The 16515-nt window shown below is 36.5% G+C and overlaps 2 protein-coding genes across 2 annotated transcripts; both read right to left on the bottom strand.

Annotated features, from left to right (window-relative positions):
* Positions 1-3920: 3920 nt before the first annotated feature.
* LOC127798195 (histone deacetylase HDT1-like) lies at positions 3921-9334 on the bottom strand. Its single transcript, XM_052331578.1, has 10 exons — positions 9173-9334; positions 8292-8362; positions 7932-8145; positions 7678-7698; positions 7540-7587; positions 7283-7449; positions 5431-5526; positions 5249-5339; positions 4338-4479; positions 3921-4255 (listed from the first exon to the last, which is right to left on the bottom strand). Exons 1-10 carry the CDS (start codon positions 9183-9185, stop codon positions 4195-4197), a joined length of 924 nt encoding a protein of 307 aa, XP_052187538.1. The 5' UTR covers positions 9186-9334; the 3' UTR covers positions 3921-4194.
* A 4561-nt stretch (positions 9335-13895) lies between these two features.
* Positions 13896-15943, bottom strand: LOC127796567 (uncharacterized). The gene is made up of 2 exons (XM_052328753.1): positions 14919-15943; positions 13896-14290 (listed from the first exon to the last, which is right to left on the bottom strand). The coding sequence occupies exons 1-2, from the start codon at positions 15761-15763 to the stop codon at positions 14257-14259; spliced, it is 879 nt and encodes a 292-aa protein (XP_052184713.1). The 5' UTR covers positions 15764-15943; the 3' UTR covers positions 13896-14256.
* Between the last annotated feature and the right edge of the window lie 572 nt (positions 15944-16515).

Here is a 16515-nt window from a genome sequence, read left to right as displayed (position 1 = left end):
GGCTGCTCGTGCGTGAGAATCTCCATTGCCGTATTCGACTTTCAACGGTCGCCACTCGCCGCCGTAGCCCACCATTGCTTGCCTTTGCTTTGACGGTCACGGTCTCTGTCTTCCGTGGTCGTCGCCTCGCGAATCACTGCCATCCTCTGTCGACCATTGTTGTGGTCAGCCTTCTGCGGTTGTCGCTTCATCGCCGATCTTCCATGAGAAGTTTCTTTTCAATTCATTTAATTGGACTCTTTGGTGTAATGTTCTTTTTTTCAATTGATTTGATTTGTATTCATGTGACTTGAAATTATGCGAGTGTCGTCATAATATTTATAAATTTTTCGAACGTTTTTTATAGGCGTCGTCAATTGTTGTATTTTTTCAAAAATGAGTATTTATTTATTTATAAAAAATATAAAGTGATATAAAATATAACAGAATTAAAATTATTGTAGATAATGTTTATCTTAATTAATTTTACTCTAATTGAGACTAGAATTGTTATAAATAATATTTATCTTAATTAATTTTAATCTGTTTAAAATTAAGATTGTTATGGATGTTATTTATTTTTTATGAATGACGTTTATCTTAATATTTTAAAATATTTTTAAAATTAATTTTTTTTATAAATAATTAAATATTTTTAAAAAAAAATTAAATATCAAAATTATCTTATTTGTGTGTTTATATGAGATCTTTTAACGTATAAAAAATTTATGCCTTTTAATCTCAAATATGTCTTGAGCTCTTGAAATTTTAATGAAATTTTGGTCATGACGACACAAGACATATAATGAATAATGTGGCAGCCCCCTTTATTCGATTAATTGATGTGTTTGTTTCTCGATGGTTGGTCAGAGGTTAGGTTAGGTTAGGTTAGGGCGACTGTTTTCTGATTTTTTATCTCTTGGGTTTCCGTCTCTCTGACTAAACTTTTGGTTTTGGCCTCTGGCCATTAATACAATTTCACCTTTAGATGGAAACACATGAAGGATGCCGCTGTAGATAGAGTGGGGGTTATTTTAATTGGTCTAATATATTATATTAAATATTATTAACTGAGTTTAATGTTCCGTACAACAATTGCTGGTATCATTAATGCTGTGTTTGGCAAAGGGGAAGTAAATAAATGGACATGACAGAATGTAACAATACAATAAGGGAGGAAGTCATAAATGGACATGACAAAATGTAACAATACAATAAGGGAGGAAGTCGCTTGTGACTCTGCCCGTTTGTTGCAGTTTAATTAAAGAAATTATAACTTATAATTTCTTAGATTATAGTTTCTAAAACTTAGAATAAGTTGTAAATCTGTTTGCTGCAACTTCTTAAAAGTTGTAGTTAAGTAGTTATAGTGTTTGATACTATAAGCTGTAAAATAACTTATTTTTGTATAATTGTCCATAATACCTTTAGTAGTTGTAGAATGATAATTTAAAAATTAATTAGTGTATATGTATAAGTTTCAAGTGTTATAAAAAAATTAATTAAAATATAGAGAGAGGAAGAGATTTGAAAATGAAAATGACAGTGGAGAAGAAAAACCCATGATTGCGTAGACAAGAGGGTAATTCTTTGCTAAAAATAAGGGTAAAATTGTCATAAAAATGTAATTATTTAAGCAGAAGTTATAAAAGCTGCGGTACCCCAGCTTTGAAAAAGCCAGCTTCTATCCCTTCTAAAACCTAGTAGAAGCTATAAGTTAGAATTTTATAAGTTAAAACAAACACTGCATCCCAATTTTTTTAAAGCTAAAACTTAAAAGTTGCAGCTTTTAAACTGTAACAAACAGGGCCTTTTTATTTTTTGGGTCATGTTATTTATACATTATTTATATATATCTTTAGTTACACAAGACACATAAATAATATAAATACTCATCGTCTCACCACCTTAGGTGAAGACATTTTAAAGATATCATTGGTGGAGGAAAACGTTTATTATTGGAACTAAAGACTTAACGAATAAATATGAAATCAAAGACCACTCCTATAAAAACTATATAATTAAACAAAGGCAAAGTGTGTTGAATTAGTTAATGCATTTTAGTTTGAGAGTCAATTACTTTTAAAAGAACTAACTAAAATTTTATATTGACAGCTATACATGTTTACACAAATGACATTAAACGAGGTTGATATTCTTTTAAATCAAAGCTAACTCAAATTGCAGGTAAAGTCTTAACAATTATGGATTTACCCTCAATTTAGGTAGACTCAAGAACCAAAACTAAATAAACTAAATTAGTTTCAAAAAACATAAATAATGTGATTGAATTGATATATATTGTTTAAACTTAGTTTTGTTCTAGATTTGATAACGTCCAGTTTAAATTAAATAATAGAGACTTGAGCAGATTTAACTTTTTTTTTTAAAAAAACAAAATAATATATTAAAAATAAAGGGCTAAAACTAAAATCCCACTTCTTCAGATGCTGAATGAATGCAATCTATTATTATGTGTTGAACTAAACTTTATACAAATGTTAAACGTGGGAGAGAATTTTTTAATTGAATTTGCAGTCCATCATTGAAGAATTTTGTAACATAATATTGGCAATTCTCTACCTGCAATTTCCCCAAAACAAGCAGTAACTGCTGTGCTGCTGCATTATCTCAGTTGGATCCCAAAAATTCGCCAAAAAAATAAACAAAAAACTTGCTTCTGACTCCCTCCCTTTCTCTTTCTCTTTCTCTTTCTCTTTCTTTTTCTGTGGGTCATTTTGAATTTTTGTTCGTTAAAAAAAAAAAAAAGAAATATTGGGAAAATGGCCTGTTACTTACTTTCACTTTTAATTGTTTGCTTGAAGTCACCAGAAAATTTGATACAAGCATAGCATCAATGCAGCAAATGGGTTCTTAAGTTCATTTCACTCAAAACATTGAGAATGTTAGGTGTATACGTACGAGGAGGACCAGCAGACAGACGTAAACATTTTAACAGTGTCTTCATTGGGTTTGGGCTATATCAAGAAGAAATATAGAGGACAAAATGCTGCATTAGGATAATAATATATAATATATATCAAAATTATTACGTTAGTCGCAAAATCAGAGAGGGGTGTGGACCCCACCCAACAAAACTAAGGCTTTTTAGCACTCTTTTGTATTACTTAATTAATGTCCATCTAAGAATTTTTAATTAATTTCCAAGTAACTACTTTTCCAAACACATCAATGCCCATTTGATTACATTTTTGTTTCTATTTTTTTTATTTTTAAATTTTTAAATAAAAAAAATATTTTCACTTATAAATTTCACCAAATACTTCACTTAGAATATGTTTTATTACACATTAATCATACAAAATATATAATTATTATACATATTTTTTATAAAAATAATCAAACACTTTTAATTTTTTTATAAAAAAATATATATAATACGAATATTTAAAAAAAATCATAAAATTTATTTTTTTAAAAAATAAAGTAATTCTTATTTGTTAGATAATCATTATCTAAAATTAAATTTTAGATAATCAATCAAACACCCCCTTGCATTGATCACAAATTGACAAATTGAAACAATCTAACCGCCAATAGACCCTAAAAACAAAAACAAATAATTTTTTTTTCATTTCTTTTGAAAATGAAAAGCATTTAACAATTCTCTGAAAACAAACCCCAAAAATACCATTTCCCAAAAAGATATTATTCAATTTCTGAAAATTTAATTTGTGAAAAAGCACCAACCACCACCATTGGTTCTCGTTCAAATCCACTGATTTGATTTGATTTGTCCAGAGACTACGAGTGAAATCAAACCCAAATCGATGGAATCCAATCAACCAATTGACAACGGAATCCATCCATCCACCCAACCTAATTCAATCACACTTCGCTTCGCCATTACCCCCTATTATTTTAAACCCGATTCAACTTTCTGTGCATGCTACATACATACAGTGGGTAGAAACATAAAAGATCATAATATTATCATTTTATAAAAGCTCCCAGGGGGTGACAAAACTGGGATATAGCATCATCATCATCATAGCATCGAACACAGACAGAGGTCTACCGAACAGTAACAGTTATAACATCCAAAAATAACACAAGCCAACATCAAAAATACCGAACAGAAGCTGGTCTCACATCTCTTTTCCTGTGCACATAAAACCTAATAAAAGCCCTCCAGTTTTCCATTCAACTTCCAACCATTAAAATAACGCCCAGAAGTGCTGCTGGATTCCGTCTTTACTTGCCAGCATGCTTGGCCTTCGTATGAGACTGCAGAGCACCTTCTGAGTTGAATGTTCTGCTTCAAAAAAATATTCTGTGAGTATTGTTTGTCCAACATTTATAACCAAAAGGTTTTCGATGTTTGGCAGTTTACATACTTGTTGCAGGATTTGCAGGAAACTTTTCCATCAGACTTGGGGCTCTGCTCCTTGCCCTTGTTGTTGCTGTTTGCTGGAGTTTTTGCCGCCTGCTTTGCAGGGTGGGGAGTGGCTGTGTGTCCACCACCACCCTTCTTACCATCTGGCAAATCAGACAATCTCATTTTTCATACTGGAGAGGCATAAACAACTAAGGATGCACTTGAACACTTGAAGGTCTTTAATCTTTCATTTTCTATTTTTGTTTTAATTATTTTACAAATAAAAACAGGAAGGTACTTCCACACATTTTTCATTTTGTTTGAATTTTCCTCCCTTGCACCCCCCCCCCCCCCCCCCCCCCCCAAAAAAAAAAAAAAAACACCACCACCGGTGACCCCATCATCTTGGAATGGCAGGAGGCCTTATAATTTATTTGAGGGTGGGGATGGAACAAATAGAAGTAAAATAACATAGGTTGATATCCTCCCCTTCTTTGGGAAGAATGGAATGTAAAGAGATTGATGCAATTTCACTTTGTTTGGGGTGGAAAATGGAAAGAAGTGGGACAGTTAAGTAAAAAAAACAAAGTGATAATTATTCATCATCCTATCTGGCTGCATTTCATCAAATGCCAATCCAATGATTGCATCAAAATTAAAACCATACAATAAAAGTTGAGATTAGGTTGCAGCAAAAAATTGTTAGCCTAGGATATACATACATGCAAATCCAAGGTCATCTTCCTAAATAGCACAGAGGACAACCATCTAAATTCCCAAAAAATATCACAATACGAGGTGCAAGGACATTACAGAAACCTACCATACTTGCATGTGTAGCACATCTCAAATCAAAATCAGAACAAAATCAGCATATTGTGCATCAAATAGAACTTTTCAAGGAAAAAAAAATATAAACAATTAAGTCACCTGTCTTCTGAGGTGTATCTATTTTTGGTTTCTTAGCAGGAACAGGTGTTTTTGTCGCAGATTCAGTCGGTCTCTTCTTACTGGCTTTGGCCTTGAAGACGAAACATTAATACGGCTTAAACGATAGATGAAAGTGCAGCACCGAGTCACTATAAGATGATTTATTTCCTACATGCAATTACCTTCTTAGGTGTCTCTTCATCTTCCGAGTCCTCTTCATCTTCCAAATCGTCTTCATCCTCTGAGTCATCAATGTCATCCGAAGCATCCATCATGGCCTAAGAAATAATCAACCATTCAAAATAAAATACAAAGCCACAAGTGAAAAAACTCAAAATACCCAAAAATTATTGCAGTACAGATATTGCAGATAAATAACTGTCCACACATTAATCAGACTGCATCTGATTGAACTGATTTACTTTAAAATTGAATAAGCTCAAACAGTCACACCAGGGCACTTAGATTATGCAAAGTTAACTCACTCCATTTGCCCACAGAAACAAAAGGTAAGAACCATGTCTCTAAAAAATTGGATTTCCAATATACTGATGACAGTCCAGCAAATTCTGTTGTTTTCATGTCTTCAACTTTGAACAAATTTATTCTCTTGAAATAATAACAGCGATTACAATCGATATAATCCTATATCAAAGCCAAATGTTATTTCTAACAATAGGTAGATTCTAAATAGGAACCTCCAAGCAAGACCAGTGTATAAATAAGTAAAATATAGAAGCACATCAAATTAAAATATCACAAACTACCAAAAAAATGGATAGATTTTTGAGAAATAATGTACCCCAAAAAATTTGTTTTAATAATAATCTGTTCATTGGAACTGGTACATGATACTTAATCTTTGCACTCAACAACCTAGAAAAATTCTCTTTGCTCACACAATCTTCCCACCAAAATTTTCACTTTAACTCTCAACTGGATATTCATTTCATTTATCATCTAGTTTTTTGAAATAAGGAACCAAGCAAGAAAAGGAGAGTACCACTAGTATTCACCAGTACAATAGGTGAAATGGATTATTGTATCTGTACCAGTTTTATTCTGGGAAGGTTTGGGAATGATTACTATGATAGTATGATTCCCTTTCCTATTACATATTTACTTTTTTCTGCCTTTATTTTATTTGTATGCATTTTAATTTACTGCAGTAGCATACATAAATCCTTCTGCCCACGAAGCATGAACATCATTAAAATGCCCCATACCAACTAGGAACTGTTCCAGAATTATAAGGAACAGGAATGAGAATATTATAAGACACAAGCCTCAAACCTGGTGCAATAAGGGCATAACAGCTTTGCATACCTCACACTATTATGCAACCTACATCTAGCTCAGAGAGAAAATGCAGTAAGTAAATAACCAAGAAAACAATCTAATCAATTTTCAATTTAGTTATGCCGGCATATACTTCAAGAACAAATTACAACCCATTTCTTTTAGCATTTGATTTGTAAGGAAACATACAAGATTTTAGTTTATTGCATTTCACTTTTATTCTCAGACAAATGATGACCAACTAAAAAAGGGTTACTTCCATCTTCTGTCATTTTCAAGATTAAAAAGGCTATCATCACGACCTCGATGAATTAGGAGCAGTTAGGTGTATTGGAGTAGTGGAAGTGGCAACTGCTGGACAGCTTTATACATAAATAGCTATCCCACAGTTGGGGGGGGGATATCATATGAGAATGATCAGATTTCAAGTTTCTCTCTTTCTCTTTCAAGTTTCTCTCTTTCTCTTCAATTCTCTCTCTATTATTCTCTCTGTTTCCCCCTCATTTCTCTGTCTCTCCCTCATTTCTCTCTGTTTCTCCCTCAATTCTTTCTATTTCTCCCTCTCTTTCAATTCTATCTTCAAAGAAAACCTTACTTAGGACCAAGTTCCAGACAGCTATGTTATAAAAAGGAGATATTAATTCTTCAATTAGGAAATAATGATTCTTTAATTAATGTGACTTACACAAGAATCACAAGTATGTGCAACTAAATTGAAGTATGACAATAAATCACCTCGTCATCATCTGATTCATCTTCATCCTCATCTGATTCATTTTCATCAGACTCGACTTTCTTTGGCTCCACAACAGTTACCTTTGACTTGGTGGAAGATTCAGGTTTAGCATTTTTGCCCTTACTTGTAGCAGGCTTCAAAGCTTCAACTTTAGGTTCAACTTTGCCTAAAAGATTCATAAGCAAAACAAACTACATATCAATTCAAATATATGAAAAAAGTCACATACAACCAATGACAATGATCTGAGTCCAACCATTCTCAGTGGTGACTAGGGGAATAGCTTCCTCGTCCGAATCTGAATCTGAAAAAGGAAAATTTACCAAGAATTAGTAAGCGTAAAATAGTTACATTTCAGCAACACCATCCACACAACAAATATTTTAACACTCACCAAAATCATCTTCTTCTTCAGTGGACATGCAGAACACAGATGGTCAAGGAGACAACAGAAAATAGACGAGAAAGCAAAAAGAAAACAACATATATTGAGATATCAGACATGTCCTCAACAATAATGCAAACAAATAATAAAAACAGACCTGAACCCAGTAAATCATCCTCCTTAAATATACATTGAGAACAGGGAAAGACATAAACACGCAACCGTGAAAGTAAATACGAGAAGAATTGGATGCAAAGGATATGGAAAAGGATTATCCGCTGTATATCCACAAAAGTAGACACTTCCATTTTTCCAGTCATGTGACAGCTCAAATTCTTTCTCAAACACCAAATCAAAGGTAACTTGAGGGAAATTCTCCCCCGAAAGTGATCCTACAACAAACTTTTCACCATTAATATTCACACGAAGAGGAATGAGATCATTTCCCTTCGCCTTTTTTCCCTCGCCCAGTGCAGCCTGGAAATAGCAACATCCAATAATTTACAAAACAAAATGGCATACAAGAAAAACATAAAAAGAGGCAAATGTTTTAATTGGTCAAGAAACTTTAAACACCACAGAGTAGCAAATTTGACAAAACTGGTAAGGGATATTGACTAGACCTGAGAAATATGTATAACTCTGCCTATATCAGGTTTCACTTTAAGAGGCTGTCCAACTTTGACTTCAACACCTGTAAAAAGCAAGTGAAAAAAAAAAGTTTGAAATTGGCAAAATACACAACTTCTTAACTCCGCAAAAAACAAGAAATGAATAATTGAATAATCAATCCACAATGCGGTAACAGGGTACAATGCGCTGCACGACACCCAAAAATAAAAAAAGGAGTATTTTTATCTTCAAAAGTGCACTCGAAGAAATACACAATTTCCAGAAGAAAGTTCGGAAAAGAGCGGGAAAAATAATGAAAAGAAGAAAACAGTCGAATGGCACTGAGATATCTGAGAGTACTACGAAAACGAAGGGCATTGTATGACTGCATGTATAAAGTCACAAAATCACAAATGAAAGCTAATTGAAGACATATTCTATGTGACAGGATTAAAACACCGATTATGGTGGTTAACGTCCCATGTCAATACATCTTGACTAACAAATACATATTACTCGTTCATAACTACATAAAGGCAACGTGATATGACTACTTCGAAGGGGGTTGACACACAAATGAAAACATCGAATAAACATATGGCGGGAGTAAATAACCCTTATTAAAGAGGGTTGTACAGATTTCAAATCAGCTATCCTTGTAGCAGTAAAACCTAGAAGCTACTCGTGAGAACATCAGATAAAAATCACGAACGAGAGTTCGGAAAGCGATATGGCAGCTCCCGACACAAGATTATCCCGAAGATAAAACAAGTTCTCGCAGCAGATAAAAGAAGCATGTTGGCGACGTGCACTCAGAAGATGAGAAAGTAGGCTAACAATAGACAGAAAATGCAGAATCCTAAGTAGATGATGATGGTGATTGAAAACTTACCCCAAAACTCCATTGGCAACGAAGCGACGGAGAGAGAAACTAGGGATTCCAACACCAAGAGACGGAAGGGGACTTTGACAAAAGAGTGAGAGAGACGGATAGAAGGAGATTTATAGGGGAGATGCCGCCTGGTTCGAAGGAGAAACTAGGGTTTTTTTCCGGAATTATTATTTCGTTTCCCTTTTTCTTTTCCTTTTCCTATTTTTTGGGTTCATTCTTATTGGATGGGTATGGCCGTACGGGTCTGCGCTGGCCTGGGCTGGGCTGCTCCAAATGGGCTTCAATTTGAAAGCGGTCTGTTCGTCGACCAGATCCGACCTACCTTACGGGTTGTTTGGCTTTATTAACTAATTATTTATGCTGCATGAGTGGTTCCTTTCCATTGCATGGTTGCGCACTTGCTTTGTGAATTTGGAGACCCAAGACCAGTGTTTAAACCCAACACCAGCTATGCATTGATGACTACAGAAGAGAGGTATATAGTATAGACAACCATGGCAGATTGGCGGAAACGGATTCAACAACCATGGCAGCCTTCTCCGTCAACCCCATCAAACCAAACTAGCTAGCTCGAAGGGTCCGACCCTCCCTCTTTAATACAACGTACGGTCGAGGTGAACATATATGGAGGCGGTGATGCCCTGCTCTCGTTCCGAAGCTTTACCATTCATCAAACCCAGAAACAGAATATATAGAAAATTAAAGAGACTTGTGCCATTGTAAGGCCATCCACGTTGTAAGCCGTAATATATAGATCGAAAGTGGAAAACAGGGTATGGAAAGACAAGATAAATAGAAGAAAAAAGAAGCGGAAGATGGAAGAATGGCATTGGTTATATATTATCGATCCTGTGTCTTCAATTGGAGTATACTTTGCGTTGCGCTGGTGGAGAAATACAAAATAACAGAGGGAGAAGCAACCGAACATTACAAGTAACCATACCAGACACACATGGACGCATATATATACAGATCATGCAATTACGTACGTACATACTCTCTCTCACTCACTGTGTACACACACAGAGACGCATTTACATGGTACGCGCAAGAAAAGGAGCATCTCTCGTTGAAACTGGTTGATCTTCTGAAATTTAAATGGATTAGATTGAAGCTTAATTTGTGCTTCTTTGTGTACAAGCGCGACAATATATTAGTACGTTACCGATTGATGAAATTAAGCCTAGCTAGCTACTATAGCCAAACAGGCTCTAAAAGCCCGAATCTTCTATGGAGGAGCTGGGGGAGAACCATGGCGTTGGACATGATAAGGAGCTTGCAGAGGGTTTGTTTAGATGGGTGGAGGGGAGATCGGGGAGGATGATTGGAGAAGAGGGTTTCAGATGGTGCATTGGTTGAGAGAGCTCTCATGTTTTCTAGATGAGGAAGAAGATTGCGTGGAAAGCTATGGGATTAAAAAGCGGGCCACGTACGTAGCGCAACCTACCTACGTAATCAATCACATAAATAAAACTACTAACCGTGTTTTTAACTTTATTATTATATATAATTTTAGAATATATTTTTTATTTTAATAATTTTTGTTAATCAGTTAGGATGGATTATTATATCAAAATCGTTACAACTTAAGGAAAGATGACATGAATGGTGATGTAGTTTTTAATTAATAACTTTAGAGAAAATCAATAAATGTAACAAGCAGGATTAATAAAGAATATGATATAATACATTGATAAATTTTATAGGTTATGAAAAATAAAAATCACAAATTTTAGGTCTTTAAAATAAAAATTAAATAAATAACTTTGTGCTTAATTAGTATATCTAAGAGTCAAAATAAAAAATCAAACACACAACATAAGAAAATGATTTAAATTTTTAATATGACATTAAGAGATACTTAACGAGGAGTAATTGGCAACTTGGCATCCGCAAAAAAGGTAAAGATTAAACAAAATCGAAGTCTTTCAACCCTTCTTTCAATCATTTGTTCGTAGCATCCATAAATATAAATATATATTATTATAAACTCATACCTACGAAGATTTAATTAATTCACATTCTGAAAACGCCAACATAATAACCCATCAAAAACATTGGTAAAATGAGTTTGGACTAATTAATCTTCTCAACGATCGAATTTCCTAAACATCTTGGTTAAATGAGCTAACAGGCTATGAATATGAACATTCAGAAAAGCTTAACTTGACTAAGCCATAAGGTCACTTAATTTCACTACTCGAAGAGGCTGTTTGGTTTAGCGGTTTGGCCGCGTATAAGTTATTTTGTAGCTAATAAGTTGTATAGCGTTTGATGTTTAAGTGTTTGGGATCAATAATAAGCGTAAAAACTACCTCACTTATACGCTGTTGTAATAGTGTTTAGCAAAAGCTGGTAACCCCAGCTTTGCCAAAAACCGTTATTGCGTTGACCAAGAAAAATACCAAAATGCCCTCAAAACTCTCTTATCTCATTATCTCCTCCGAAGCTCTACTCTGCCATAACCGTCGCCTCAACTATCGCCCTTTCTCCATACAATTGTTGCCGTCGCCTTCGTCCAGCTAGCCCGTCGCTGTCGCCTTTGTCCAGTTGGGCCGTCGCCGTCGCCTTCGTCGCACCATCACCTGTCGCCTCGTTCTTCTCCAGATTCGTCGCCGCAAGACACCGAGCTTCCTCTCTAGATCCAGCGTCGCTGTTGTCATCGTTGGTGGGTCTCTTCCATGTCGCGCCATCGCTGCCTCTATTTCCGTTGTTGGCTCATTCTCCAGGGCAAGTATGGTTTTGAAGAAATGTTTGATGTGTTTGTAAATATTAATTTTATTTAATTGTATTGTATTATTATTTTTTAATAATTATATATAATTTATTTTTTTATAATTATAAGTATTTTATTAATTAAAAATTAATTTATAATTTTTTTGATAAAAAATAATATTTTTATGTTTTTTAATTATATTATTTACCATCATATCTATTTTAGTATTTTTGTCAAGTTGTGACAACTCATTAACTTTTATAAACCAAACACGTGACTATTAACAAATAACTTAAAAGCATATTTATCTAATCTAGTTATCAACTTAATCACTATATAACTTTTATATTAACCACCAACCACTTAAAATCACTATATAACTTTTATATTAACCACCAACAACTTAAAAGCTCTAATAAAAACGCTAAGACAAACAGCCTCGAAGTCGCTACCTCGAAAACCAGAAAGTGGAAACAAAACAAGAACTAAAATTTCCTGCTCTTCAATGGCGGATTTTGATTTTCATCGTTGATCCTTCGCTCAGACCGCGGCGCAAAGAACTATTATCTCACCTTGCCCTTCGCCTGGTTGAGGAAGAGGTAGATCTCCGGTGAGACAATCGCATCAATGGCTCCATAACCGAGTCTCTGTACCTTGCCGGCAGCGCCCGGCGCCTCCTACTTTTCGACCGCGCCGGCGAGGGCGCGACATCGATTTCCTCCGCCGCCGTGCAATGGCTGCGTTTGATCAGCTTGGATGTAGCCGATTCGACGGACTGGGGCCCAGCGGGCACATCGTTATGGCCTGGTTTCTCCGGCTTGGCCTCATCGTCTGTGAAGTCGTCGGAAATCATCTTGGCGGCATCGACCAGCACACTGAGACAGACGACGTCGCGGGGCTCTGAGGGCGGATTGTTCGATTCCCGTGCTTCGACTACGTCGTCTTCTCCAGAAAGTCCATTGTTGTCGATTTCCGAGCCGTAAAAATGCGGATTTGTAGATTCAGTAACGCTATGTTCAACGGCCATCGACACGCTTCTCTCCGCTCCACCATCGCCTCCGGATACGGCGCAGGACAGGCAGCCGGAGTCCTCCGTGTGCGGCGGGGACGCCAACTTGAGATTCAAGTCAAAATCGAACCGAAACGAAGGCTTAACCTTCCCCGATTCTGGTCCAGAAATTTGATGGTTGGAGGAAGACGATTCCTTAGGGTTTTGCAGGGAACGACTGTGGGAGGAGATGAAGTCAAGAATCTTGTGGAGGGAGATTTGAGCTTTGGAGCGTCCATGGCGGATTTCACTAGACAAAGAATCGCGTGCCCGATCGGAATGGTTCACGAACCGATACGAAGCCATTCTGCCAGTTGATCGAGAAACAGCAGAACGGCAATTCGTCTTCCCCAGATGAAGGCCAAAAGTTCTATGGAGATCGGCTACCAAAACTACCAACACAGAGAAGAGAGAGAAATATCGCGTATGTATGGAGGAGCACCGCTTCTTGACGGCTTTTCAGAACTTTTCCAACACTATATATATATATATATATATTTAACTGCTTCCCCTTAAATAGTACTTAAATATATTAATATATTCCTTAATGGATTAGGATTTGCAAAAAAATATATATATATTGAAAAATACAAATGCTTTTTTTTTTTCTTCTAAATATTAAAGAATTTCAAGTTGTATTTTTTGTTGTAACTCTGGGCGTGCGTGTTTTTTATAACAAACCTTGTATATAAGACGACTTCAATTTATTTACATTCATGTGTTAAGCAAACCTTGTAACTAACTAATAATAATAATAATTAAGAGTAAAATGGTCACATCATTATTTAATAAAATTTAAGATACTTATTTGCGTGGAAGGACAAATTTAAGAAGCTCACGACGGCGGCGGCGACCATAATATAAGTGATACTAATCATACTATACCAATTTGAAATTCCAAAATTAGATAATAAGAGCAGTCACGACCCAAGGGGGCCGGCGCCGGCGGTGGCGTTCTATTTGGTGTTTGGGCCACGGACGGACTTGTTACAGTGAAGTGATCTATAATCATTAAATTAAATCAACAATATGAAATATTAAAATTTATTAAACATTAAATGAGTTGAAAAAATAAAAAATAAAACTCAGTGAACTCAAAATTGATTTCTTGCTTGGGCCATGACATGAGAAGAAAAATGGCAGTCCTTTTCATAGGTGGCAAGGCAGGCAACAGCAGCAGACAGTTTGATGGGCTTGCTTATTCATGTGGGGACGTGGGTTTCCAGGCGGTCGTTGTATCCCAAATAAATCCTGGTTTCCCTGTTTCATGTAGCTCTGCCACAACCATTAATGATCTTTTCTTTCATTCTTTTCTTTTTTTCAAACGAGAAATCTCTGTAACAAAGCCACAAATCTGCATTCGAACAGGGAGTCTCTGAAAATAAATACATGCATATTTTTTCCAATATTAATTTCTAATATATATTGCAGTTGTTATTCTAGTACTGTACCTGCACCGTATAATAGAAGATTGTAGAATTAAGAGTGAAGAAAGGAGTAATGTGTGATTGAGGTGGGGATCAGTGATCAGTTCATATTTAGTTGGGAAGCATCAATTGGAGCAGTGGTAGATCGAATCTTGGATTTCCATTTGATAAAAACAAGGCAGAGTGAAGAGGACGCGCGCAATCTACAACATCTCTGCGGAGCTTTGTTGTTGTTTTCTTTACTAATAGGTTTGTTTGTGTGGTGTGATTAAAGAAGACAAAAAGAAGGGGATTTGGAGCAGAGTTGTCTTCATTAGCAGTGGAACTGGACAGATAAGAACTAACCCCACAACAGGACATATACTAGTAAACCAAAGCGGATAAGGGTTAAAACAAAAAGTAGAGAATAAAATATGTGAGAAATTGTTCGTTAATGCTAATTATAGTGAAGAAGAAGAAGAAGTAGAAGTAGAAGATAATGAAAATTCAATTTGATTAGCAAAATTAAAGTCCGATTTCTACTTATACATATATAGCTAATTTTGTATGTATCACCTTGATCGATGCCGCGATAATGGTTCCAGTGGCTCGAGGACCGAGTCTCTGTATTTGAGCGGTAGCGCCTGCCTCCGCCCTCGCTTCGTTCTAACGATCGGCGATGTATCCTCCAAGTCGGCGTACAGGTTCACCGTCCAACCGTAGTTAGGCTTCCGCCGTTTCGATTCCCATCCGTCGGATTCACCGGACGTCGTTCTCCGCTTTCCGCGAAACTCGCGACCGAGTTCGCGGTTCCGATGCGGTTGCTTCGGCTCCGAGTCGCTGTCTTCGAACTCGCCGGAGATGATTTTCACGGCTTCGACGAGCAAATGGAGACAGCCTTCGTGCCGGTCCGGTTCTGGTTGGTGCTCTTTTTCTCCGGCTTCTTCGGCCTTGCTCGAGACGACTGGAGACTGATCGCCGTTCATCTCCAGGCACGGAACTTCCGTCGCCGTGATCTCTGATACATCTAGTGCTTTTCCCCCCAAAACATCAGCTTCTTTGCCACTTCCGAGCAAGTTTATTACTGTGAGATCACATTGACATTCAGCGACCGAGCTCCTCTCAGCGCCGGCATTCTCCGGCGAACACTCGGTCTCTACCGTTTCTAATGGGGGCGAAACAGGCGAGCCAAATCGAAGGTTCAAGTCAACATCGAACAAAGCCAAACGACTTCCACCTCTCAAACTCGAAGACAGCTCCGATTTGGGGGATTCAGTCGGCGGTGGGAAGGAAGAGATTATGCGCAGAATCCTGTGCAGACACGTCACCGTTTTGGAATGTCGATGGCGGACAACATGAGCAGAGGGAGAAACGCAAACCCGATTGTTGACTGAATGGGGGATGAACTGACGCGACGCCATTGACGAAGCAAAATCTCAAATCCTTTCGCTCCTACCTCGAGTCATGGCCATGGGAAAGTTTCCACTCCCGTCTGATCCCGAAGAATCGATTATATCAAGGTCGAAAAGAAGTTTGCAGACTGAGAAAATGCGAGAATTCTGAGAGAGAGAGAGAGAGAGAGAGAGCAACCAAAGAACCATACCCGACTCTTTTATTTTTTTCATTTTCGAGTAATTTGCCTATTATATAGATTTTATTATTTTGCTTTGAACAATGTTTCATATGGACAACGATACAAATAATAAATAGAAATAGTAATTGATTTGGGATCTTCGTCATATAAAAAAAAAAGTCTTTTTACCCTCACAACAAAAGAAATTAGATCGTTCTGATTAAATCAGATCTAGCCTAGTTCAAAAGATCTAAAGATCGCTCACCTCATAATCTGATCTCGGTTCAACTTCAATCTACTATGGATTCTATCATCGCCACTACATACTGGCACCCTCGCACCTATTATAGATCTCATCTGTATTTATTACAGGTTCCATCCACATTTATTGTCGGTCCCATCGACACCATGCCTTCATCAAAAAGTCTTCCTAGCGCCGGATATCACAATCCCATCACCTTGCTACACCCGATGCAAACATACATACAAGAAAACTCCCTCCTTCTCTCATCTATATAAATGAGTCTAATCATAAGTCAAGATATGTTCTTTTCGAGTTTACTGATACTCTGCCACTTTAATTTCTTACTTATTTGAGCG

The sequence above is a fragment of the Diospyros lotus genome, chromosome 3 (assembly GCF_014633365.1).
Source record: "Diospyros lotus cultivar Yz01 chromosome 3, ASM1463336v1, whole genome shotgun sequence".
NCBI classification, from domain to species: Eukaryota; Viridiplantae; Streptophyta; class Magnoliopsida; order Ericales; family Ebenaceae; genus Diospyros; species Diospyros lotus.
The sequence above is the reverse complement of the archived record's forward strand: the minus strand, read 5'-3'. Positions and strand labels throughout refer to the sequence as shown.